At 36.9% G+C, this 27,582-nt stretch overlaps 1 protein-coding gene across 3 annotated transcripts in view; it reads left to right on the forward strand.

Annotated features, from left to right (window-relative positions):
• The window catches only part of Acn (apoptotic chromatin condensation inducer acinus), a 295,740-nt gene that overhangs the window by 69,220 nt on the left and 198,938 nt on the right, over positions 1-27,582 (forward strand). For all 3 annotated transcript variants that reach the window (XR_016547575.1, XM_090383866.1, XM_090383867.1), the window contains exon 4: positions 19,129-19,189. Coding sequence is in view for 2 of the 3 variants with exons in the window: in XM_090383866.1 (XP_090239992.1) it covers positions 19,129-19,189 (61 nt within the window). In the remaining variant the exon portion in view is untranslated. The remainder of the gene's footprint in view (positions 1-19,128; positions 19,190-27,582) is intronic.

Genomic DNA, 27,582 nt, shown 5'->3' on the forward strand with positions numbered 1-27,582 from the left:
TATTCAGATTCTTTTTGAATTCTGTCTTCTACATGTGTGAAGACAGAATTACAAACAGTCATTTGATTAAACAACAACAATGATTTATTACTTTCTGAAGCAAACAATACAATAAAATTTAACTTCAAATTATAATTCCTTTCTTTTAAATTCTTTATACTGTACCAAAGAACAACTGGAATTGCAAAAGACTAAATTTATAACACAAATTATATGCGTTTTGGATATCTTGTGTAGCCAATTGATATGAAATGATACATTCAGTATATTTCCAGAAAGAAGACAAGCTCTTATCTTGCACTGGTTCTTCTGGTTCAAATGTCATTGGGAAGAAAAACCATCTTCCAGGAAGTCTTTTTGAAGCAGTAAACTTTTCTTTCAATTGAGAAATTTTTCTGCAGATTGTCAAGACATTGGAAGAATGAGGTTTGCTTACTTTCTGTCCTCAATTTTCTTTTTCACTGGCAACGAATAATGTGTATTGTGTGTGTAATCTCTTTTATTTAAATTTGTATTTAACTTTTGCTGCGTGTTGAGTATTTAAACTATAAAGGTTTTAACTTCACTAATTTTCATTAATCGGTAGCCCAAAATCTAATTTCTGCAATATTTACTTAACTGTAATCTTCTCACACACATACCAATTGGCAAACTTTGATTTTACCAGTACATTTAAGTGCAATGGCTGAGGTCCTCTCTCTCTCAGAATTCTATTGTACCATGATAATCACGTTTACTCTCACTCAGTTATGTTGTCCTGTTATCTTCTCCTGGCATTATAACCCAGGGTGGGTCTTAGTCTTTTCAACGATGTTCCACCAGTAAGCCCTCCCAGAAGCTAAACTTCTCCAACTTCTTATTCTCGTGATCTTTAAGTCCTCTTCTGCACCATCCATCCATCTTTTCTGCAGTCTTCCTCTCTCCCTCCTACTGGTAGGTTTCCATTTCATTAAAATTTTAGTTGTTCTGCTGTCATCATTGTCCTGTTATAGCTATTTATAATCCTAACTACGATGCTTGAGAGAGCATATTTTCCTTTTGATATTAAAAATGGATACCTATAAGCTGAAATGTGAAGTAATGGATCACATATGCCTTAATTGCAAGAGTAAGTTTAACAAACATTAATTTTCTGTTATCGTTACGATGATAAATTCCTTAATATTATGATTTAATATAGCATGCTGATGTTTTGCCATTTCATACTTCTGGAAGAAATTGCTAATTACTTGGAAGAAATTATTACTAATTAACTTAAATGTTGGATAACTCATGTTTGACCAGTTACCAATATTTAAGAAAAAATGCATTTCTTTCACAATGGTGAAACCTCGCTAATCTGAATCTTCTATAATTCACTATCTTTTTTTTTGTGTGTGTATTTATGCACAATGAGGATTTTTTTCAAAATGAGAGTTTAATCATGCAATTCAGAACTTTTTTTCAGAATGGTTTCACAATCATCTTGCAAATGAAGTAAAACCATTCAAGGAAAAATTAAATGCAAATGAGTACAATTACGTATCAATATGAATAATGTTATCATCCAAGAATAACATCGTCATTCTTACTGTTGGATAATGCACCTATACATCCACTGAAATTTTATCAAGCAGTGATGATAATATCAAGTCCTTTTCTTAACTTCCCAATAACATAGCCCTTGTGTACAGTCTGTGGCTCAGGTAGTCATACTCAGCTGTACATGTTTATATTGAAGGAAACAGTTGAAGAAAAGTTGAAAAGTGTTCAGATTTTGAGAATTCTGGCATGACATAAGAAAAGACAATTGTCAATATTCAAAATTTGCAACTGGATTGAATGTTAGAATGAACAATAGTAAGATCAAATCAGAGTACAATAATAAGCATGTGGAAAAGTTGTTCAGTGAGGATGATGTTCTAACTGGTTTTTATGAAATCATTGATGAATGGTGTCAGTATGTTGCACAACAGTGGCCTAAAGGATATCAGTTTGGAAGATGTAAGAATGAAGTTAGATGATGTGGGATATCATATGGTAACAGAAGAAGAAATAGTAACAGCTGTTCAAGGGAAAAAGATGTGTAAGCGAAGAAAGAGTTTATTTATTTTGAATGCATTTCTACTCAGGATCCTTGGATTTGGCTTGCTAATAGCACCCGGCCTTGAGACTAACTCAAGATGCCGAGGAGGAAATCCACGACTACCGACAGCTGGTCTCGAACCCTGCACACTCCACTCAGTATAGCCTTGCACTCTTGCTAACATGGCTACCGGGGCCCAAAGAAAGAGTAAAGAAGTACTTGATACTTTGATGGTCACATTGATAAATTTGCCTGGCTTAGGATATCAAAGGTGGATCTCAAAGCAGCAATTACTATATATTCACAACCATACATTATTAGAAGATTTCTCCTCTCCACAATCTATCCTACCCTTCTCTAGAAACAGAAATATCAACCTCAGTCGCACCTAGCACTATCCTTAAGTGCGCGCGCACACACACACTGGGCTCAGGGTGCTAAGCGATTTCTAGTGCAATTTCCTAGTGTTTCTCTAGGGCGAGTACTTACTAACTTATTTCATAAACTCTCCTGCTTGCAATGTTACTGCTGACCACTAGCAATGTTATTGCTACCTCCACTAGCAGCGTACTGCTCTCCTTTTCTCTCAATCACTTGGTCACTGGTTGGCACTCTCCTGCCTCCACATGGCTGGGTGTGTAACCTGAAAGAAGAAAAGTTCCTTTCCCAGGGCTAAAAGGAGCAACCCTGAATTTATATAACTTTCCACCTTTAGAACCTTCAAGCTCAAGACCAGAAATGTCAGATGAAAATGACTCTAACCAACCTAAGAGGTTTTGAAGGGAAGTACAGTGCAGTGACATGCTAAACTTTCTGGTGATACATTCTCTATCCACCCAGCTTGCATTCAAGTTATCAGCATTTCTTATCCAAAGATATTTGGAATTCATTACTAGATCACCAAAAATGGTGAAATGACTACAATCCAGAGACCTGATTGAAACAGCCACCTCAAAACATTTTGAGTTGCTGCTCAAAACAACGTTTGGTGGGCAGCCATTATCTGTTACTCCCCACACTACCTTAAATTTGTCGAAAGGTGTCACAGAGTGGAACCTACTTACAGTATCTGAAGAATTAGTTCAGGAACTTAGCAATCAAAAAATCAATCAGTGCCAAAAGAATAATGACTAAAAGAGATGGAAATCTCATTCCAACTCGATCCATCATTTTAACTTTCAGCACCCCAGATTTACTACCCTTCTTCAGTAAAAGCTGGCTATTTAAACTGCTGAATTCGGCCTTACATTCTGTATCCCATTCGTTATTTTAAATGAAAGAAATATGGTCATTCCCAGCAGGCATGTAGAGGTGATGCCATTTGTCCTATTTGTTTTTTGAATGAGCATACACAAGCAGATTGTTCATCCACAACTGTTTGCTCCAACTGCAAAGGAAGCCTTTTTTAAATCATGTGAAATGTGAAAAACCAGAAAGAAAATCCAAAAATACAAAATAGAACATAAGGTCATATAAGAATGACTAGGCTGCATCATGCCTCAGGCACACAGCCTAATTGTTCTTGTGCATCTCAAACTTGAGACTATCATTCAACAACAGCTCAAACAGACATATCAAATGCACCCCAGCACCCCTCTAGCCAACTGGGTTAAAGCTGTGCTATCATCCTCTGGAAAAGACACCTCAAACTAAAACAAGCGAAGCGACCAACACTCCAATTAGCATTTCAACATTTGAATTACCCACCAACAGTATGGAAATGGATGTACACTTAGATTACGAGGGACCCATACTAGAACTTCATGTGGATGATGCTATGGATACTGGGTGCCCCATCTTCCCAAACAAAAACTGGAAAAAATTCTATGCATACAAAACTTAGTCAGATGAAGCATCCTCAGCTAAACCTAAATAACGCACAACATAATACAATGGAGCTGTAGAGGACTAAGTAGTTATTCAGATGACTTAAGGAATTTACTCACTTAGTTCAGTTCCATAGGAAAGATACTTGTCACTGCAAGTTTCACCAAAATTATCAAATTATATCATGTACGAACAGATAGGAGCTCAGTGTCTCCTGCCTGTGGAGGAGTAGCTATTTTTTTTAATTCTAACACACCATCCAGGTTCATCCAATTATGAACCACCCTAGAAGTTGTGGTAGCTCATAATGCAGTGGGTATTTCAGTTACCCTTGTTTCCATTTATATTCCACCATCTCTACCATTTCCAATTCAGAACTTGACAACCTTATTACACATAATGATTTTATTTTACTGAATTCTGGATCTCCCTCCTATATCCATCTACCTACAGTGTATCTATTTTTGGGATTGACTTGTCAATTTGTTCACCATTCATCTTTCCAATCATGGTCGGTATTAACCAACCACTTTCCAATTATTTGCTCATTACAAATGGGTAACTCCAAATCCTAATCAACAATCCATTTGGAAGTTTAATAAGGCAAACTGGGTTGGCTGTTCTGCCCAGTTGTTTAAAAAGACAGACTTTGTTCAACAACAACAACATACTGAAGATGTAACTAATTATCTAACCAATCAGAATCTGACTGCAGCTAATGCTTTCATTCAAAAATCCAAGACACATTGCATACACTGAAATCAGTGGTGGAATACAGATTGCTTTAATGCCAAACAGGAGAAAAACTCTGCTTGGAATAATTTTTGCAAATATCCTACCATTAGTAACCTAATTGCTTAAAGCTAAAGCATGGCAAATTAGACAGAAAGCAAAACGGGATTCGTGGACTGCTTTTGCCTCAATCATCAACAAAGACACTGACACATGGCTCATCTGGAAAAGAATACTGGTGTTAAAATAGCAAATTCGTTAAGCTGCCCTCTCCAATACTTCACTGGAAAGGAATGACCTGTCTACTCCTGAAGAAGTTGCTAATGCACTAGCAGAATCATTTGCTACAGTCTCTGCTTCTGCCTCATATGCATCCTCCTTCCAGAACATCAAAGCAGGTGCAGAACAGGATAAAATCAACTTCTTCATCCACTGCTCATTCCCATACAACTAACCCTTTACACTAATGGAACTTCTTGGAATCATTTTAAAATTTTTTTAGCAAAAGCTTATTTCCCAATAGTCACCTCTTAAAATATATATTATCATTTAAGTTACCATTATCATTTAAAATCCGTATTATCACGAAAGTGAAAAAATTAACTAAATGAGTAAGAATAAGATCATGCCCTTGGGAAGAAGTGCACTGTTTTTCCCTGGTTGTCATTTATAAACCTGCATAAAAAGGAAATACAATGTAATGTCCCTAACCAAGAGTAACATAAGACTTTCATTCATTATCAGTTGGTTATAAGATACATGTGAAGTGGATCTTTTATAGTAGCTCTAAGTCCCATGAATATAACCAACTGATGAGGAACACATCGAAAGTCCACAAAGAGCAGTGTCCATTGATTACCACTCTGTTGTGTCCCACTCAACCATCCCTCTATCCATTGTAGCAACTTGTCCTTAATGTTGTACAGCTGTCTTCCATGTGCAACAGTATCAAAAGCTTTCCTCAAATCCAAGTATATGATATAAAAATTTTATATATTTTATATATTTGTAGTGTATAATATTATATAATATTAATATTGTATAATATATAGTGTATAATATTAATATTATATACTACAAATATATAAAATATTTGCATCCAGTTCTTTTTTGACCACATCATAGGTATCCAATCAAATTAGTCAGACAAGACTTCCACTTAAGGTGCCTCCGTAGCCAGGTGGGTAGGAGCAGCAGTGTGTAGCACACGCTTCTTGATTAGACCGGGGTTCAAGCCCGTGACCACCAAATATGGAGGATGCGGAAAGGTCAGGGAATGACCACCGCATATCCCTGGAGCAATATGGCCTTAGTTGCTAATGCTCCTAAAAACCAAACAACAACTTCCCCTTGTCTGAACTATTACTGCAGTCTTGTCTAGATGATCCTGCAATGCTTCTTTAACTAGTGACTCCATTATTTTCCCTGGAACAGAAGTTAAACTAACAGGTCTATAATTATTTGTGGCACTCTTTGAACCCTCTTTGTGAATTGGGGATACATTTGAACATCTCCAGTCCATGGGGACCTCTCTTGAATCGAGGGATGCTCTCATACTTATGGCTAAGGGTTTGCATACTTCCCTCGCTGTTTCCTTCAATATAACTGGATAGATTCCATCCACACCGGGTGCTATTATGTTTAACTTCAACAATTTCTCCTCTGCTTTGGTCTCCATTATTACAAAATCATTCAGCTACCTGTTACAGTTTAGTAAATATGACTTCCCCATCCTTACAGAAGATGCAGAATACTGATTCAGTTTGTCAACTTTCTGAGCAGGATCATCAACAGTCAAACCATTGATACCAAGTGGACCAATCTGATTCATTCCCTTCTAGAATTTACATAAGTAAAGAAGTCTTTTTTGTTTTTCTCTGCATCCTTTGCCAAAGATTTCTCGTAATCTGCCGTCACTTGCCTAATCTCCTTTGTGACTTGATTACAGACCAGTTTATATCTACCATAGGCTTCTGTGTCTCCTGATAATTTATATGCATCCCATGCATTTTTCTTCTCTGCTACCAGTCTCATTAGTTCATCCATTTTGGCCTAAACCTTGGGCAGTATTTCTTAGCTGGTATGAAAAAACTAGTAGCTTACAAGATTAATTCCTTGAAGGCTTCCCATTTAGAATTTGCCATTGTTAACATCATCAGTTGATCCTATTATAGAATTTAAAAACTGTCTGATGGACTAATGAACATTAGTTCATCATACAGATGAACATTATAGAATTTAAAAACTGTCTGATGAACTTTCGTAAAGTCACCTTTAGGAAAGCAAAAAGCCTTCCCTTTACTCTTGATGGTAGTTACATCTTTAAGTAAATCACACATCAGTACACTGATCACTGTCGCCTGGTGGTTTCTTTATCTGCAAATTCTTAATGCATGAATAATCACTGCTGATAATCACATCAAGAGTATTACTCCCTCTGGTTGCCCCTCGAACATGTTGCTGTAGAAAACAATCATCCAATAAATGCACCAAAGTCTTGCTAGCATGTGAGTGACCAACCCACAAGTTCCAGCCAACGTCTGGAAAGTTAAAATCTCCTATTACAAGACATTCTGATTTACTGGCCCACTATTTCTTTGCACAATTGATTGTTGTACTCATCAGAGTCATTAGGCCTATAACACACTTCTATTTTTCCTTTCCCAGTGCTTATGTCACACCAAACTGACTCAACATTGCATGTCCACCAATGTCAACTGGATGCACTTAGATTGTGTTTCTCAACTAACAGCATAACCCTTCTTCCCTTTCTGTACGCATTGTACTCCCCAAATTCCAATTCTGCACTGCTTATATCTGTGTGACACCATGTCTCTGATATCCCAACAATATCTGCCTTTGATGTCTTGACCAGCACTTCAGATTTATTTACTATACTTATAGCATTGATATACATGCAAGTATATGTGCACCAGTTCTTATTCTTAGTTACCCTAACACAGCCCATCTATTTACTTGTTCCATGATTACTACTAGCAGTCCTTGAAATCTCTCATCACCTTTCCAGGCTGATTCTTGCACTGCTTCTCGTTCTAACAGAAGCAGTGCAAGAATCACTTTTGCCTCTTCCTGTGGCTACTGCTAATCTTTTAGTCTGTGAATCCTCCCCCCCCCCCCCCAAGCTAGCAGTTTTCTGACCTACCTAACACTGCTTCGATTACTTCAGCAAATATTCTTGCACCCTTTCTATTTAATTGTATTCCATACTTGTAGAAGCAGTCCCTCCTGTTAGTAAGCACAAACCACACTCAAAAAAATTCTGCCCCATGAGCCGTGTGCAATCTCTGCAGGGCCGAATTGATTGACAAGGCTCTCATCATATATTCCCTACTATTGTGTTTTGTACAGAATGCAAATCCCTTCAAATTGAACCCTAAATTGCAATTTTTTATCAACATTGATCCTTACTTGTTAAGTAAATCTGCAGATCCCTTACTCTTAAGGTTATTAGTGCTAATGTGTACAACAACATCACTTTTTGTGCCCTTAAAGATGATATCTGCTCTACAATATCATCAACTTTTACCACTGGCAGACTGTTCCACCTATCAATGAACTACTACTGAATGAATATCTTGCAATAGGATTAATATTATACACTACAAATATATAAAATATTCATTTTGTATTTAGTATTACATCAGTATTGTATTATTTATTAGTCTAAGCTAAGAAATATGTAAAAAAGAAATTAGTGTTTGGAAATTATTAATGGAACATAATGAGTAAATCCAACATCTGCGGTATCCCTCTCTCTCTCTCCCCTCACCCCGTATGGCTACTACCCACAGAGAGAAATTCAAAAAGTGCTAGATTTTTGAGGTTCTGTTTTATTTAAATGCAGCAAGATTCTTTCCCTGAAATAGACACAAGTGATAGAGATCTCACTCAGCCAGTATGTCTTAAGAAAGATGAAATAAAAATTGATCTTATAGATCCACTTCTTATTGACCATATAGATCCACTTCTTGGAAACAGAAGGTGAAAATTTTATTAAATCTAAAATGCATACAGTAATTTAGTGAAACTGTCAAGGCTTTTGTAGCCATCCTTGATGGGTTTGTCTGATTAGCAACTATGATGCAGTAACAAAGGAACTGGATGCATATAATTTTGACATGTATTTAGATTTCAGTAACGCTTTTGACACTGTTTAGCATGGCACCTCCGTAGCACAGGCTTCTTGATTAGACCGGCGTTTGAGCCTGTCACCACCAAATACGGAGGATGCGGAAAGGTCAGGGAATGACCACCGCATATTCCGGAGCAATATGGCCTTGGTTGCTAATGCTCCTAAAAAAAAAACAAAAAAAAAACCAAACAAACTGTTTAGCATGAAAGACTGCTGTACAAATTGGAGAGTGATGTGGCATTAGGGACAAGCTACTGCTATGGATGAAGGGATTGTTGAGTGTCACAAGAGGTTGGTTATAAATGGGCATTGCTCTTTTTGGATTGGTGTTAATAGTGGAGTCCCTCAGGGTTCTGGGTTGCTGGGCTCCTTATTGTTTATGGTATTTATTTACAATGCTGATGAAGGCATATCAAGCTTATTGTTTAAGTTTGTTTATGAAAGTTGGCAGGCGGTTAATTGACAGGAATCAAGGCATAATACTTCAGAAAGACCTAGAAAAATTTACCAGATGGGCTGAGAATGCAATTGAGGTTTAACATTGGTAAATGCAAGTTACTGTATATGAGCAGCATTAATCCCAGAATAACATACCAGTTAGGTGGTGCCACACTCGAGGTGATGGAGAATGAAAGGGACCCAGGGATAATTGCACTCTGACAGGAAGTTCTCTGAGTAGTTCAGACAGGCTGCCAGAACAGCTTATGGGATTCTGTCAATGATATACAGGAACTTTGCTAGAAGGGACAAAGAGATGATTGTCCCATTTTATAAGGCAGTGATTAGGCTACATCTTGATACTGCATACAGATTTGGATGCCTCATTTTATGCAAATGGGTCTTTACCACAAGACATTGGTTCTGCAAATTGCAGCACTTGGAAACTAGGCACTTTCGAGGAGACCTAATTGAGGTATTTAAGGCTTTAAATGGATTGAGTAAACTTATTGATGATGTATTCTAAATTTTTCTTAGACATTATGTACATAAACTTAAATTGAAATATGATGACTGCAAAATAGATACGCAAAATGCTTTCAACCAGAAATTGAGTGATTGTTAGAACAAACTACCATCTGGTGTTGTGGAAGTGGGTAGTTTGAATAAATTTAAGGAAGAATCACATATTATTAGAGGGCATAGACAAATGAGGTGGATATTTCTCCTCCTTCTGACGTTGTAGCTTGCTATGCAGAAAGACTATTGATATATTATTATTATTATTTTAGTAGTAGTAGTACTGGCAGTAATACCAATACTACTAATATAGTAATAATAATAATATCAACAGTCTTTCTGCATAGAAAAATTACAGTATTCTTTTGTGTATAGCAGTGATTCTCTAACTTTCTGAGCCCATGCCTCCCTTGAACTATATAATTTTCCCAGCACCTCCCTCGAAGTAAAACACCTATAATTGTGTAATTTCTTATTTTTAATATGTTAATACAATAATTCAGACCCGTGCAAATCAGGTAATTCAGGTCAAACAACGTGCGGAAATACCTGAACCAATCGCTCGTAGTAACCGGATCCCAAGAATATGGGGGTGCATCCGTAGCCAGGTGGGCAGGAGCAGCAGTGCGTAGCACATGCTTCTTGATTAGACTGGGGTTCGAGCCCATGACCACCAAATATGGAGGATGCGGAAAGGTCAGGGAATGACCACTGCATATCCCCGGAGCAATATGGCCTTAGTTACCAATGCTCCTAAAAAAAAAAAAAAAAAAACACCCCAAGAATATGTTCAGGGAACACGATGCGTTCTCTTCGTCAAAAATACCCCAAATATTTTCTATAATTATTTACATTAATAATACAGATAAAATAGTAGTAGATATCTAATAGTAAAAAAAAAAATCATTAATTCATTTTTAATATTTGCCATGGAAATCTTACATAAACTATTACATCGTCCGTGACACCCCTGGTAAATTATGGCACCTCCCCAGGGTGTTGCTACACACAGTTTGAGAACCGCTGGTGTATAGGATACAGACCTGACTCCTCAAATTTTGCTGTCAATAAATCATATATAACAAAAGCCTTGCAGCAAACGTCTTGTGGATGTGTAAGCCATTTCATTGTATCAAAGTTTTGTTCTAATGAAATGTATAAATGAACATTGTTATATCTTACCTGTGTTTCAAAGTATTTGTAGACACTTAATAATAGGTAGTAGTAAGTGAATAGCTTTGAAAACTTGAAGTAAGCCTGAACCTGTTAGCAGCAGTTGTCCATTTGCATACAAAAGCCAAAATTGAATAAATTCCCTGGAATTCTGACATAAGTTGCTAAAACTGAATCAGGATAAATATATTGCATTGAAAAACAAAAGTAAAGTTCAGCTTTATTTGCTTGTCCTGTGACAGTTCTTTCAAATATTGATAAGACTAAGCTAATTTAATATTATATAATTTGACTAATATTAGATAGTCAGGTAAAAATAAGAATGCATTAATTATTAATGCATTAGATTTTATTAATGATTAATATTTAAAGTTTTACATACAAAGCATTCATTTTTACAAATTTCAATCTTCCTCAAAGAACTCACTCCACAGTACCCATCAGCACCACCACCACCACCACCACAGAAACTCACTCCTGTAGTGAGTTTCTGTGGTGGTTCCCCTTCCCCAGAATGCCCATGCACATTCTAGAGCGGGTGCTTGCTTCTTGGACCCATGTGCATTTCAGGAAACTCTCCTCTGAAAGAGTTAATGAGAAGGTACTGGTTAGTTATATTGTTGTGTACTGCAGGGAAAGTGGATAGAGTTTGAAAAAAATTACTGGATTTTAGTATGGTCCTTCAAGAACATGGTAGATGTAGATATGATACTGAATTTTTTTGTCACATATTTCACAGCTTCTATTTCCTTTATCTGGAAAATGTAGGTGGCATTTTTCTATTCCTTCCTCCCTCTAATTAACAATATGAACTGCACTTGACACTGTTTTTATTCTTAAAAGCAACCATGTGATTTTCATGGATAGTGTGCATGTGTTTTCTAACTAATACATTTCACAGGGGAGCTTTAAAAAATTATACTGAATTTTTATCCAAAACCATTTCACTCAACAAAGACTAACAAATTCCAAGACCTGGAAGTATTTTCATTGTAAGAAATTTAATCAAAAAGGTATTCCTTGCAGGGAGATTTTGCTATGTTATATACTGAAAACTCAGAGACTCCATCACTGTAGCATATGGAGGTAATGCCCATAAGAGAATCTGGTCATCAATGACGAGATTCCCTTACAAGAGGACGGCTATCTTTTGAAGCTATTGCAGTATGTGTTATGTTTGGTATCATATTAACATATGCTTTGTCTCTAACCAAATCACACATACACATTTTGACTTTGGTAATCTAGTAAATCAACTACTTACTCCTTTCTATATTCTAGGAAACCTTAATGGGTGCCATTTGATGTGGAGTTCAGCTAACCTTGATAAGTGAGGCCAACTAATGAACACATTCTGGGGACTACACTCAGTACTAGACTTTATCTGTGTGCACTTTCCCACAAGAACAATCTCCAGTTCCGCATACCCTAGGATTTTATATCCCATCTTTTAGTGGATAATTTGAGGAAAAAAAAGGGTGGGGAGGGTGGGGAGAATAGACAAAGCCTAGAATTTATTCTGTAAACATCCTGTGACTAAATAATGAGAAGTCCATTGTATAAGACACAAAAGTAAAAAAGAAACAGTTTCAGCTTACATAAGTATAATCTAAAATTAGTGGTAAAACTTTCTTCAGTGCCCCAGTCAGGGGCATCGAAAGCTAAATTGAGCCCCGGTGCAAATTCTACCATGGGGCCCTCTTGTTTGTGTAATGTGGGCCACAATGCAAAGTGCATTTGGGCCCTCCCATGCATTTGTATATGTATTTGTGTGTGTTTACAGGTAGATGTGATGGTTTAAAAGTAACAAATCAATTCTAGCATATAATGAATCAATAAGATAAAAATTAATGAAATAAAATAAAATTATTTTAAGCTTGCAATATTCTTTTACTGATTATTAAAAATGAATTTTTAATGATATTCAGTAATTACTTTAAAAAATGTAATTAAGGTTTTTGCTGGATCCCTCCTTGAAGAATGTGGGCCTCTGTACTGTAGCCCTGCTGCCCTGGCTTATCTGGACCGACTTCAAAATTGATATCAGATTTTTGAAAATTTTTAGTATTAGATTAGTAAGACAGTAATTAGTTTATGTGATAGTAGGAAATAAATTATCATTGAATAAATTAATAATTTGTATTTAATATACAACTTGAGTGTGTGTGTGTGTGAAAATGAAATATTGAGAACCCAAATGTATCAGTGTATTAATAAACCAGACAGTTTGTTTTTGGTTGATATGTAATTGAACAGCACAGAAGAACAATTTCTTTTATGATAAAGAAAGCCTATGATCTGTATTTTGGCTGCAAAATAGGAGATCATGTTAATCATTCGAGGCCACACATATCTGTTCTGCATATGTTGTATAGTGACATTTTAAGGATGGTTGAATGAAAAAATTACATTTATGCCATTTGCAGTGCCAGTGATATGGCAGGAAGACCATTTTAAGGATTGCTACATTTTTTTAACCATGCTTTTCATAGCCTTTCATCTAAAAGGAAGTTTCAATACACCAATCTGCATTTAACAGTATTGCTGGTACATCATTCTGATTATGTGCCAATTCCTCCTAAACCTACTCAAATATGGACTTGATCATTGAAGATGTTGAACAAATGGAAGTATACAACAAAAATGAGGAATATACCAACTTAGAGAGATAGTCAGCCTCATTAAGTACTCAAGTGAAATTAAGGACCTGAAGTGACACTTCAATAAATTATAAACATAAATGAATAACTATCAGAGCAAGGCATCCCTTTTTCAGTTAAGTAATGCTTGGCTCAGAACAACAGAAATAGCAGGTTTGTCATGTGATAGAGGGTAAATAAACAAAGGCATGATGGTGATGCTTACAAAAAAAAAAAAAAAAAAAGCAACTAATTGAGATCTGTCAGTGATAACGTTAAATTGGCAACAGTGTTCTGAGTGCACCAGTGCTCATCATTAAATTTGGGGCCCACCATAAATTATGGAGTGCCTCAAGCCAGGGTGTATTCAGGGTGGAGCAGAGGGGGAATATACCCCCCTTAGCCATGCATACAAATGTTCCTACGTCTATCTAAAAAAAAAAAAAAACGTTTAAAACCTGGCCACCATGCCCCCCCATTACGATGATACCTGGATATGGTACTGCCTCAAGCCATGATGATATATCGTAAATCTAAAAAAAAATTAACTTCCAAAGTCGCATGTCCATCCCTTACTAATAATTTGTCTAATTTATCCTTAAATTTATGCACCTTATGTGTGTTGTCTGACCAGGAGTCGAGATGCCATTAACATTTAGCTTACTAAACCATTCAAAGTATTACCTCAATCAGATCTTCTCACAAGTGTCTGGTTTCCAGATTCTCCAGTTTGCAGAACTAAAGTCTTTCTTCATGAGAGTACCTTTTTTGTTCCCCTCACTAATCTTGTTACTTAATCTTCTCTATGCTTGTTCCAACAGATCCATGCCCTTCCTGGAAGGAGGATTCCAGACCTATATATAGTACTGAAGATATCGCCTTATACAATGGAATAATTACCTCATTATCCTTGCTGGCAAAATTCCTGCATATCACTGACAAAACCCCATTAGCTGTCCTAGAAGACCATCTGTCTGCTCAGGAAACTTTGTCTGACTCTACAGTTATCCCCAGGTCTTTTATATTGTGTGCTGTTTCGAGTGTGTATACCATATGGTCGGTATCTTATTTTGTGATTACTGCTACCCATATGCAGTACTTGCATTTGTCAATGTGTTAAACTTCAGTTGCTACTTAGCATTAGCATTAGTAGAGGCATATGATGCAAGAAAGCAAGCTTATTCAGCATCAGCCAAAAAAAAAAAAAAAAAAAAAAAAAACACACCACTCCCATTTCACCCCTCCGTTCGTTCGAAATACCTGTCCAGTTGAGCCTTAAATTTGTTTAGGCTATCAACTTCAACAACAAGTGATGGAAGTCGGTTCCACCAACCAACCACCCGCTGGCCAAAGGCAAATTTCCGCACATCTATCCGACAACCGTCCTTCCTCAATTTGAATTTATGCCCTCTGAGGTGATTATTCTGAGCAAGATGAAGAATCCCATTGGCATTGAGCATGCTCAAACCATTCAAAGCCTTATACACCTCTATCAGATCACCTCGCCGGTGCCTAGTCTCCAGACTCTGTAATTTGCAAAACTTAAGCCTTTCTTCGTAAGAGCAACCCTTTGTTCCATTCACTAATCTTGTTGCCCTTCTCTGTACTCGTTCCAGCAGCTCTACATCCTTCTTGAAATGAGGCCTCCAGACCTGTATACAGTACTCAAGATGTGGCTAACCATTGCCTTATACAAGGGAATAATCACCTCCTTATCCCTGCTAGAAAAATTCCTGTATATCATCGACAAGACACCATGAGCTACTCTTGCAGCTCGTCTGCACTGCTCAGAGAACTTCATATCTGCCTGCACAATTACCCCCAGGTCCTTTTCATTCTCCACCACTGTCAGTGTAGTACCGCAGAGTTGATACGTTGCTCTGTGGTTACGTAGCCGAGTGGTCAGGAGCGGGAGTGAAGTAGCACACGCTCTTTGAGTAGACCGGGGTTCAAGCCCCTGACTGCTGAATACGGTCGATCTGCCAACCCGCACTGGACCAGCGTGGCAGATTATGGTCCACTTCCCTCAGCATGAATTGTTGAGGAGGCTTCCATCCTGCAGTGGGTTGATAATGGCTGCACTTTACTTTTTTTTTTTTTTTTTCTGTGGTTACTATTTCCCATATGTAGTACTTTACATTTGTCAATGTTAAACTTCATTTGCCACCTCTCAGCCCATCTGTTCAACCTTTCCAGATCCTGTTGCAGCAGCATAGCGTCAGTAGTGTCCTTAACAACCCTGCCAACCTTTGTATCATCTGCAAACTTGGACATTAAACTTGATATACCATCGTCAATATCATTCATAAACACCGAAAACAACAACGGACCCAACACTGAACCCTGAGGAACTCCACTAATAACATTAGAGCAGCAGTCTTCCATGTGCAACAGTATCAAAAGCCTTTCTAAGATCCAAATATATAATATCAAAGTTATTCCCTGCATCCAGTTCTTTTGTGACTACATCATAGTATCCAATCAGATTGGTCAGGCAAGACCTGCCCTTAACAAAACCATGCTGCATCTGAGCTATAACTGAATTCTTGTCTAGATGATCCTGCAGTGCTTCTTTAACCAGTGCCTCCATTAATTTACCTGGAACAGAAGTTAAACTAACAGGTCTATAATTACTTGTGTCAGCCTTTGATCCTCCTTTGTGAATTGGGGTTACATTTGCACATCTCCAGTCTATGGGTACCTCCCCTGAGTCCAAAGAAGCTCTCATAATTATGGCTAGGGGTTTGCTTACTTCCTTTGCTGCCTCCTTTAATATAACTGGATAGATCCCATCCACCCCAGGTTCCTTTTTTATGTTTATCCTCAACAATCTCTCCTCCACTTTCCTCTCAGTTATTACAAAATCATCCAGCTCACTGCCAATGTTTACTTTACCTACGTCATTCTCCTTCCCGAATAACTCCTCATGCGTGAATGTAGATGCAAAATACTCGTTTAGATTGTTAGCCACCTGAGCAGGATCCTCAACTGTTGAACCATCAATATCCAGTGGACCAATCTGATTCACCCCTTTCCTTCTTGAGTTTAAATAGGTAAAGAACTCTTTTCTGTTTTTCTTTGCATCCTAAATCTGTGTAATTGTACTTGTCGGCTAATCTGTGTAATTTTTCTAAATCTGATAGTGCCATACCCTGATTACTATCATTGAAAATCCTGCTATTATTTATATTATCTGCATTATATCAGACATGGTGTCATTCTGAAGGGATGCAGAACAATACACTCCTACTCTCATTTTCATTTTCCCAGTGATTTCTTCATTGATGTTTTCTCTTATGTCACTAGATTGGTTCTACATTTCATTGGCCACCCATGTCAACTGGATGCACAACATTATTTTTATTTGCTTTTTAACTAAGAGCCCTCCCACTCTATGTCTTGTCAGTCCTTTTTTTTACATATTGTATTTCCAGAATTCTTATTGTCTAAATTTTCAGATGATATTAAAGTTGGCAGGGTGGTTAATGACAGTAATCAGGTATGCTATTGCATCAAGATCTAGATAAATTAGGTGGATAGGCTAAGAAGTGGCAATTGAAGTTTAACATTGAAAGCAAGGTACTTCACATGGGTAGCAGTAATCCCAGAATCAAGTGTCAATTGTACAGTACCACAATCAGGGAAATGGAGAAGGAAAATAATCTGGGGGTAATTTGCAGATATGAAGTTCTGAACTGTGTAGACATGCTGCCATGACACCCCATGGGGTGTCATTGATATACACACATTTTGCCTGTAGGTGATTATCTCATTGTAAAAGGCAATTATTAGGCCACATCTTGAGTACGGCATTCAGGTCTGGAAGAGTAATTTATGGAAGGATGTGGATCTGTTTGATTGAATGTAGAAATGAGCAATAAGATTAATGAGTGGAACAAAAGCAGTCTTATCAGGAAAGGCTTCAGTTCTGTAAATTGCAGTCTCTAGAGAGTGCAATTTATAGAACTGAGAGATCTGGCTGAGGTGTTTAAGGATCTGAATGGAATCCTAGACTCCACATGAGCAGGTGCATAAATTCAAATCGAGGAAGGATGGCTGCAGGATAGATGTGTGGAATATTTGCCTTCAACCGGTAGGTAACTGATTGTTGGAACATACTTCTGGTATTGTAGAATAGATAGCTTAAATAAATTCAAGGAAAAACTAGACACACTGTTCAAGGGGTTAGAAAAGTAATATGGTAAATTTTTTTTTAGCCAATCCTGTATAAATTTGCTTTCTTGCATCATTTGCCATTACTAATACTAATTAAGTCTGATATATCTTCATCATCAATATCATTAATGAATATCGAAAACAACAATGAACTCAGCATGGATCCTTGTGGGGGGGTTCCATTGATGACCTCCTCATTCTCATGGATTCTTTGCAACCTCCTGCCAGATTCATCACTAACAAATCTCACCGTTGAGTTTGTTTTCAACCAGAGAGTAATTGATTGTTTGAACAAAATTTCATCTGGAATTGTGGAAGTGGATAGTTTGAATAAATATAAGAAAGGATTAGAGTAAATTATTAGATGTGGTGTGTGTAGGGTGTTTTTTTTTTTTTTTTTTTGCTGTGTAAGCTTGCATCATTTGTGTGAAATCTCATTGTGACATCTTTGCATATGCAATGATTCCTACCTATCATTTGAATTATCCCTGTATGTTCCTTTGGACTTATTTAATTACATATAATCTCATTATATAGTTGCTGCTCCCATTCCTTTAGTGGGCAATGTGAATATATAATAATAATATCCATTTAATTCTGGACAACTGAGGCCAGGAGAGTTTACAATTTCATTGTTTTGTTGCAGCTGACATAATAGCACAGCAGCTAGCAATGGGCTGTGCAATTTTTGTGGCATTATATGATCTAACAATGTGCAAATTTGTGTTGGCATACACAGCCAGACTAATATAGAAGAAACTATTTTATAGAGCTTATATTTTGAAAATGCATGTTTTTCTCTATGCCTACTTATACTTTATTGCACTTCTGCCTTCCTTTTCACAATATACCTTGTTTAATCTGTCATTAAATATGCATAATAGTTGTACCCACATCTGTCCTGTAAATAAATGGTGTTGCCTCACAAAAACAACTTACGTTGTTTTCGGGAACACATTCACTAGTTTGATGATAGTATTGTCTTTGTGTTTATGGGCTAATTTGAATCTAGTGCAGACTGAAAAACCTAGATTAACTCATGTTCATGGTCCTCTCTCCCTGCTTAAGATCTACTAAATGCAATCTCAACATATAAACCTTTGCTAGGATTGAACCTAGACCTCTTTAGATGAGACCTGGGTTCATTCCCATAAAATATTCTCTAAACGAGTGGCAGACACTCCAACCATCATAAAGAACTTATATAAATAAATCCACTTGCAAATACAATGCAAAGATGTACAAAGTATATTACATTACTTTTTATACAGCCACTTTTTTTTTTTTATTGTTAAACTCATGCTTGCATTCTTTAGTTGTCATCTACTTAATAAGCAAAGTTGAAAGTTTTTACTACGTATGGAATACCATAAATAATAGATGCATCTGTTTTTATTTTCCTGTAGAGACAGAGAGAACAAAATAGAAGGGCCATTAAACTTACTACAAGAAAATTATCTTTATCTGGTGAGTCACCATAATGGTACATAATACTGTTTAAGCTATTTTTCCATTTGCTTTTGTGTTTTTTTTTTTTTTTTAGTGGGATTTATCCATTTTCAAAATATTTGAAACTTAATATTGTACAGGCTGCTGATAGTAAAGTGCACAAAGTTACGAAACTTGCTGCTTCCTGAAGCAGCAAGTTTCATACCCTTTTTGGATGTCTGTTTTATTAATGCTTGTGTCTACTCTAGTCTGTATTCATGAACGTACACATTAGTCCTCTTTTGCTACTGTTAGATTACTTGCCATGTTGGGGGGGGGATGGGGAAGAGGGTTGACAAATTGACTGCAAGATGTGTGAAGCCTTATTGGTCCATTCATAAAGTGCACTTTGCTTGTTACAGAATGGGAGAAGCTTGTAGAAAATTCATGCTGTTGTCCTTAGTAGGTTTTAAGTTGAAATATGGTAGTGCAAGTCTAGAAAGGTAGAAATCTGTGAGTTAATTGGAGCCAGAATGCTAGTATATGAGGAATCAAATCTTCAACATTAGGAAGAAAAGCCAAGTATGGAAATTCACTTTATTTAGCATTCCTATCATGAGATGTATGTGGCTTGTGTACAGTGAGGTAATTCCTTTCAGTATTTTTTGTCTACTTCTGCCATGTTACATTATTTTAGAGAATACATTTATTGCATTAACCTGCTGAATATTAATGAGATATGACAAAGTATTTCAATTCGGAAGATAATTACTGTTCAGTATACACAAGTTGAAAACTGCTATTATAAATTTTTAGATTTTTTTTTTTTAAGTTGTACTAGTCTGTTTATACATTGGATTTATTTTTCCCCAGGAATTAGGACACCATTAAGTGGCAAAAAATATACATGGTTTATTATTACATAAGGAAATATTAACTGTGGTTGGAATGTTAAGCTTGTTATTAAGCTGCATACATATCATCATCATCAGCCATTTTCAATCCACTGCAGGATGAAGGCCTCTCCAGCAACTTCCAGTTCCTTCTGTTTTGTGCAATGGCCATACATTTACTACCCACAAACTCATGAATTTCATCTATCCATCTCCGCCGTTGTCTTCCAGGTTTTCTTCTAGCTCCTCTTGGATACCATTCTGTTATTTTCTTAGTCCATCTGTCATGTCTTCGAGCTATGTGTCCTGCCCAAGACCATTTTAGTTCTTTAGTTTTGATAAGAATGTCCTTGAGTTTGCTGCCTAATCCATGTGTTTCTCTTCTTATCTAACAGTCTGATTCTCAGTATAATTCGTTCCATTCTTTGCTGTGTAGTTCTCAGCTTCTCTTCCATTCTTTTGGTGAGTGCTCAAGTTTCACTTCCGTAAGTCATGGTGGGGACTATACATTGGTTCATTATTTTACATTTCAGACAAACTGGGATATTGCCCTTCAGTATGTGACTATATTTCCTGAATGCTATCCATCCAAAATTTATTCTTCTCTTGACTTCCAGCCATTTATCATTATTACAGCTAATAACTTGTTCCAGATAAGTATATGACTCCACCTTTTCAATTACTGCTCCTTCAATCATTATGTCCCTTTCTGTGGCATACTTGTTCATCATTACTTTTGTTTTAGCCATATTCATCTTTAGTCCAAAATCCTTATAACTGTGCATAACTGATTAAGATTTTCCTCTAATTCTTTGGTATCGTGGCTTATGACCACAATGTCATCTGTAAATGGTTTAGGTACTCTCCACTCACATTAAGTCCTTTCTGCGACCAGTCTAATCTTCTGAAAGCTTCCTCAAGGGCAGCAGTAAACAGCTTCGAAGATATTGTGTCTCCTTGTCAAACTCCTTTCTCAATTTTAAATTTGCTACTGCCTTTGTCTAGTCTAATAAAGGAGGTAGTGTTCTCATATATTTTCTTCAAAATCATAATATATGGGGTATCTATGCCTTGTCTTTCCAGTGTTCGAAACATTGCCTTATGCTGTATGGAGTCAAATGGCTTTTCGTAATCCACAAATGCCAGGCATAATGGTGTTTTATATTCATTTGCTTTCTCCATTAGCTATGATATTATGTGAAGGTGATTCATAGTTGAGAATCCTATCCTAAAGCCAGCTTGCTCTTTTGTTTGATTCTCATCAAGTATTCTTTCTAATATGTTAGTAATGATCCTTGTGAATAACTTGTAGATGTGGAATAACAAGCTAATTGGTCTATAATTTCCAATTTCTGGTTTATCTTCTTTCTTACGTAGCAAAACTATGATTGCATTATTCCACTGCTTAGGTGTCACACCTTTTCTAATACATTTGTGAAGAGTCTTGCCAGTTTTTGTGTTATGTCTGTTCCTCCCAATTTTAACAACTCTACAGTAACTTCATCTTCCCCCGGGGCTTTCTGATCCTTCATTTTCTTTAATACATGTTCTACCTCATCAGAAAGAATATCGGGTATGTCGTATGTGTTGCTAATTTGTGATCCATCTTCACCACTGCTGGCATCATTCCCTCGCTCCTTGTATAATTTTCTATAGTAGTCTTCTGCTATTTGAATTATGCCTTCTCTGCTATTTATAAGTACACCATTGCTATTCTCAGCAACCATGAGCATTCTACTGCTCATGGTTGCTGATTTAAGTCCTTTGTTTTTCCTTAATGCTTGTTCTACTTTTCTTGTGTTAAATCTTATGTCTTCTCTGAGTCTCTTTCTAATGGCTTTGCATAACTCATACTCAATATTCTCCTTGTCAGTGTTTATCTTGCTCTTCATTTGTCGCCTTTCGGTTCATCATAACAAGTGTTTCTTGACTACTTTTTTCTTCTTTGAATTTCTTTTTCCCTATAGGTTTCCTGGGCTTTATCACTTTCAGAAAGTTGTAATATTCCTTGTCGATATCTTGGTCCTGAGCAGTCTGCAGAAGCTCAAACCTGTTCTTAAGTTCCAGTACTTACTGCTTTTTCTCCTCTTCTGTTATCTCAAAGACTTTTGTATTATTTACTCGAGTCAATTTTTTTTCCTTTCCTACATCTATATCAAGTGTGCATCTTACCATTCTGTGATCACTTCCAACATTTACCTTATTCAGGATGGTAACATCATTCACAATATATCTTCTGTTAGTGAGGATGAAGCCGATTTCATTAGCTTAATCCATTTGGACTCTTACATGTTCACTTTCTCTTCACCCTTTTCTTGAAAAAAGTGTTCATTACTGACAATCCTTGAGATTCTGTAAATTCCACAAGTCTTTCACCAATTCCAAAATTTCCTGTAGTTCCCTTTCTGCGCTGTTTTGTCTTTTTCCAACCTTAGCATTGAAGTTACCCATAATAATAGTGTAGTGGGTTTTCTGCTCATCTAGAATACTCAGTTTCGGTGTACATTTCTTCAACCTCTTCATCATCATGGCTCGATGTTGGTGCATAAATCATTATAACCTTTAGTTTGTACCTCTTAGAAATCTTGAGTATTAGTCTTGACACCCTTGGTGATGTAGAAACCAAGAAACCAGAAACCAACTCCACCTTCCCTCCTTTCACTGTTTCCATTGGTGTACAGCAGATTTCCACTTGATAAACTTATAAGTGATTCATTTCTTCTTATTTCAGCTAAACTGATGACATTCCAATTCACATTTTCTAATTCCTTTTCCAGCTCTAATATTCTGTCTTCACCGAAGAGTGATCTTACGTTGTAACAGGCCAAGTTCAGTTTCCGTGAATGGCAGCCTGGTTGTACGCAGAGATTCTTAGCACCCTCTGCTTCCACTCTGATCCTCTCGCTGCTGTAAGAGGGGTAGTGAAAGCCGCTGGGGACTGAGGGCCATTTGTTTCGTCGTGCTGTCATATGCTGGATGGTTTAGTCTTTTCCTCTTCACTCTGACGAGGCGTCTTGAAGAGAACCACTCTACACATTCGTTGCCACCTAAGTGACGTAACAGGGCTTACCATCTAGAAGGTGTGCATGAGTGGATTTTAGTGAGGCAGGCCAACTGGACTTCTTAAATCTTCTGCATACGCACATATTGCCAATTTGATTGGAACTGAAATCCTATACAGCAGTACCTCGCTTAGCACGGCTTCAAACAGCTCGGGTTTCACTATAACATGGTTTTCAGTTCAAGTCAAAAATTTACTGTACATATTAAAACTCATTCAATAGCCTAGACACGTACTCTACATGTATGCTGCTTTGTCGTAGTCTAGGTATGCATACATATATGCTGCAGTGCCAACTATTGTCTCACATGCACGTGTGCCAATAGCTCCCCTCAGGCAGTCAGCAGCAACGTGCAACAGTGTTCAGTATTCTTAATTTCATCCTGTTGAGACGACATGATAGCTTTTCATTTCACATCACATACAATCAAAAATATATTTGCATCTTGGCTAGAAATCACTGCCAACAGCATGCATTTTGTTTGGCAGTATGTTTTGCCCATTTTGGCAAATGATTTCACTGTTTTTGAATTGCAAGTTCAGGCAATTGCCGAAGACACTGTGAAGATCAGAAAAGAGTTGGGATTTGAAACTTTGCAAATGATGATGCAACTCTCTCCTTGAACTTGACGAGCAAACTGCATATGAAGAAGAGGAAAACAATTCTGAAGTGGATAACACTGGAATTGCACCAAAGGAATTTTCAACGGAAGAATTGGAGAAAGAAAGTTTTTTGGGGAGTTGACATGGCCTGCCTGCAAGGTGATTATGAATGGAGATCCGGATGTTGAACGTAGCATGAAGATACGGAAAATTTTAAAAGAAGGGATTCGATGCCACAAACACTTCTACGGCAAGAAAAAGAAGAGATGACTCCACCAGACTTTATTATTGAAATACCTAAATAAACAAAGCTTTTTTCTCATTTCTCATGATGTTACCTTTTCATTAATAAAATTTTTGCAATATTTTTTATTTCAAATCCTTTTAATTGGCTGTCAAGCACAAACTGTGTATAAATTTATTATAATTTGTTTATAGGCTGTTTCTCTGGTACATATTCAATTAAAACCCATTATGCTGACCGGGTGGGTAAAGTGTCTGCCTGGCAACCCAAAGGTTGCGGGTTCGAATCCTGTCTTGGGCTTGGATCAGAGTAAAAATGGAAAAACTTTGGGAGGTGCATTATGGCCACAGAATCCGATGCACCAACAATTAACAAAAAAAAACAAAAAACAAAACACCCCATTACGATTATACCTCAATCAGCACAGTTTCACGAGACACAGAAACAGTTTCGGTACCAATTATCAGTGCTATGCGGGGTATTGCTGTAGTTGTAATGGATAAGAAGGATTATTTTAAGTTTTGTGATATTTCTGAATTGCTCGTTTAACTTTTTTATTGGCCATTTCACCTTTTCTACTATCACAGAGTAATATGGCTTATTGATTTTGCATATCATTTATGTACAATATGAAATTATGGCAGTCATTAATTTTGGATTACTTTGGTTGTTTTTTTGTTTCCATAAATAAAAACAGAACTGTATCTAGGATGTTGATGTTCCTAGAAATTCAACTGAGATACTCTTCTACTGTAGGATTTGTATCTCAACCATTTATATCATTCTGAAGTCTTGATAAAGGTTAAGTATTAACATTAATCAGGCCAAATGATTCAAAGAAGCAAACTTATCTACTGTCACCCCAAAAAAAAAAAAAAAAAAAATCCCCAAGTCAACCACAATGTCCATTTATTAAAAAAAAAAAATAATAATAATAAATAAATAAAAAAAAAAATAAATAATAGCAATGCAGTTTTACCTTCAACCCTAAGTTCATGATATAGACCCAGCAAACAGCATCTTTTGCTGTTTTTTTTTTTTTTTATATCCACATTAATGTTGAAAAGCTGAGTTTAAAGAGGTGCGTTGAAACGTTAGTAAAGTATTAATAGCTTAGTTGGATATTTGAGGATATTCTTCCTTCCAAAAAAACACCCAAAGGGAATTCAGCAAATTTAATTTGTAGCATTCTGTTGTTCAGATCAGCAAATTCCTTTTTCATTTTTAGGGAAAGTGTTTCAGCAGAGACGTTGAGAGTTGTTCCATAGGGATTATGAATCCAGTTATATTATTCCATTTTCATTGATGGAAAATAATGCAGAACATTATCTTGTAACATGTTCAAATATTTTTCAGCCAAATCTAATATTTCTGATATATTGCTTACTTCCTGAACTGTCACTATAGCTTCATTGGTCTGTTGGTACATTTATAATGATCCATGTTTATTTTGTCATATCCCTAATTTATTCTTGAACATGTTTAATCTTGTCCAAACATGTTAAAATATTTTCTTTAGGGCCTTGCATTTTCTTGTTTAATTCATTAAGATGCTCAAATATGTCTCTAAAGCAAGTTTAGTCAACCAAAAGCTATTTTCAAGGAGTTTTAGAAAATGAGGCTCATTATGATTTAATATAAATTGCTTGATATCATTATGAAGCTTGTATAAACTAGACAAATCCTTGCCTTGGGAAAGCCAGCAACTTCTGTGTAGAAAAGTAAGGAGTGATGTTCTAATCCCATTTCTTTACAAAGTGCTTTGAATAAGTGAGAGTCAGTAAATTAACAATTTTGGGTTCATTCACTCGGTTATACCAAGCTGCTTTGGCAAGGTTTTCGGCATTCCTTCACAGTGGAGGAAACAGTAACTTGTATTTTTAGGTGGATGCACAACACAAAGCCTTTTATTTTCCTACTCATAGCTGCAGTGCCACCAGTGCAAACCCTTTTGCAGTGTTTCCATTTGATATCATGAATTTTCATTGAAGTCATCAGTGGCTGGAAAAATGCTTCACTAGTTGTTTCAGAAAACTTCTTGCAAAATATAATAATGCTCTTTAATGGAGCCTTGTTCAACAAAATGCACAATACTTATCAACTGCAAAGGAAGTAAGCAAATCCTCAGCCATAATTATGAGAGCTTCCTTGGACTTAGGGGAGGTACCCATGGACTGGAGATGTGCAAATGTGACGCCAATTCACAAAGGAGGATCAAAGGCTGACACAAGTAATTATAGACCTGTGAGTTTAACTTCTGTTCCCGGAAAATTAATGGAGGCACTGGTTAAAGAAACACTGCAGGATCATCTAGACAAGACTTCAGTTATAGCTCGGACACAGCATGGTTTTGTTAAGGGGGAAGTCTTGCCTGACCAATTTGATTGGATACTATGATGCAGTCACAAAAGAACTGGATGCAGGGAATAACTTTGATATTATATACTTGGATCTTAGAAAGGCTTTTGATACTGTTGCACATGGAAGACTGCTGCACAAATTGGAGCAGTGTGGCATTGGAGGCAAATTGCTGCTATGGATAAAGGGGTGGTTGAGGGGGAGAAGACAGAGAGTGGTAATCAATGGACACCGCTCATCATGAGAAACAGCAACCCCAGAGCAACGTATCAACTCTGTGGTACTACACTGACAGTGGTAGAGAATGAAAGGGACCTGGGGATGGTTGTGCAGGCAGATATGAAGTTCTTTGAGCAGTGCAGACGGGCTGCAAGAGTAGCTCATGGTGTATTGTCAATGATATATAGGAATTTTTCTAGCAGGGATAAGGAGGTGATTATTCCCTTGTATAAGGCAATGGTCAGGCCACACCTAGAGTACTGTATACAGGCCTGGAGGCCTCATTTCAAGAAGGATGTAGAGCTGCTGGAATGAGTGCAGAGAAGGGCAACAAGATTAGTGAATGGAACAGAGGGGTGGTCTTACGAAGAAAGGCTTAAGTTTTGCAAATTACAGTGTCTGGAGACTAGGCACCAGCGACGTGATCTGATAGAGGTGTATAAAGCCTTGAATGGTTTGAGCATGCTCAATGCTGATGGGATTCTTCCTCTTGCTCAGAATGATCACCTGAGAGGGCATAAATTCAAATTGAGGAAAGACAGATGTAGGATAGACGTGCGGAAATTTGCCTTTAGCCAGCGGGTGGTTGGTTGGTGGAACAGACTTCCATCCCTTGTCGTGGAAGTTGATAGCCTAAATAAGTTTAAAGCTCAGCTGGATAGGTATTTCGAACGAACGGAGGGGTGAAGTGGAAGTGGTTATTTTTTATTTATTTATTTTTTTTTTTGAGCTGATGATGCATAAGCTTGCTTTCTTGCATCAAATGTCTCTACTAATGCTAACTGTACATGATTTCGTGTGTCATTTGACTCATCAATTTCAAGCAAAAAACTGTCAAGCCCTGTTGGGTGAATGCACAACACAAAGCCTTTTATTTTCCTACTCATAGCCACACTCTCACTGAAAGATTAATCTTGCAGTGAGAGTTTCTAATATGTCACTTGACATATCATGAATATATTTTTTCACTGCCGGCTGAAAGAGATAATTGTTCACTTCTTTAACATCTTCACATCCAATCATAAACATAAGTCAGACAATTTCCATGTGCACT

The sequence above is a fragment of the Mastigoproctus giganteus genome, chromosome 10 (genome assembly GCF_048544385.1).
Source record: "Mastigoproctus giganteus isolate SK-2022 chromosome 10, ASM4854438v1, whole genome shotgun sequence".
In the NCBI taxonomy this organism is placed as follows: Eukaryota; Metazoa; Arthropoda; class Arachnida; order Uropygi; family Thelyphonidae; genus Mastigoproctus; species Mastigoproctus giganteus.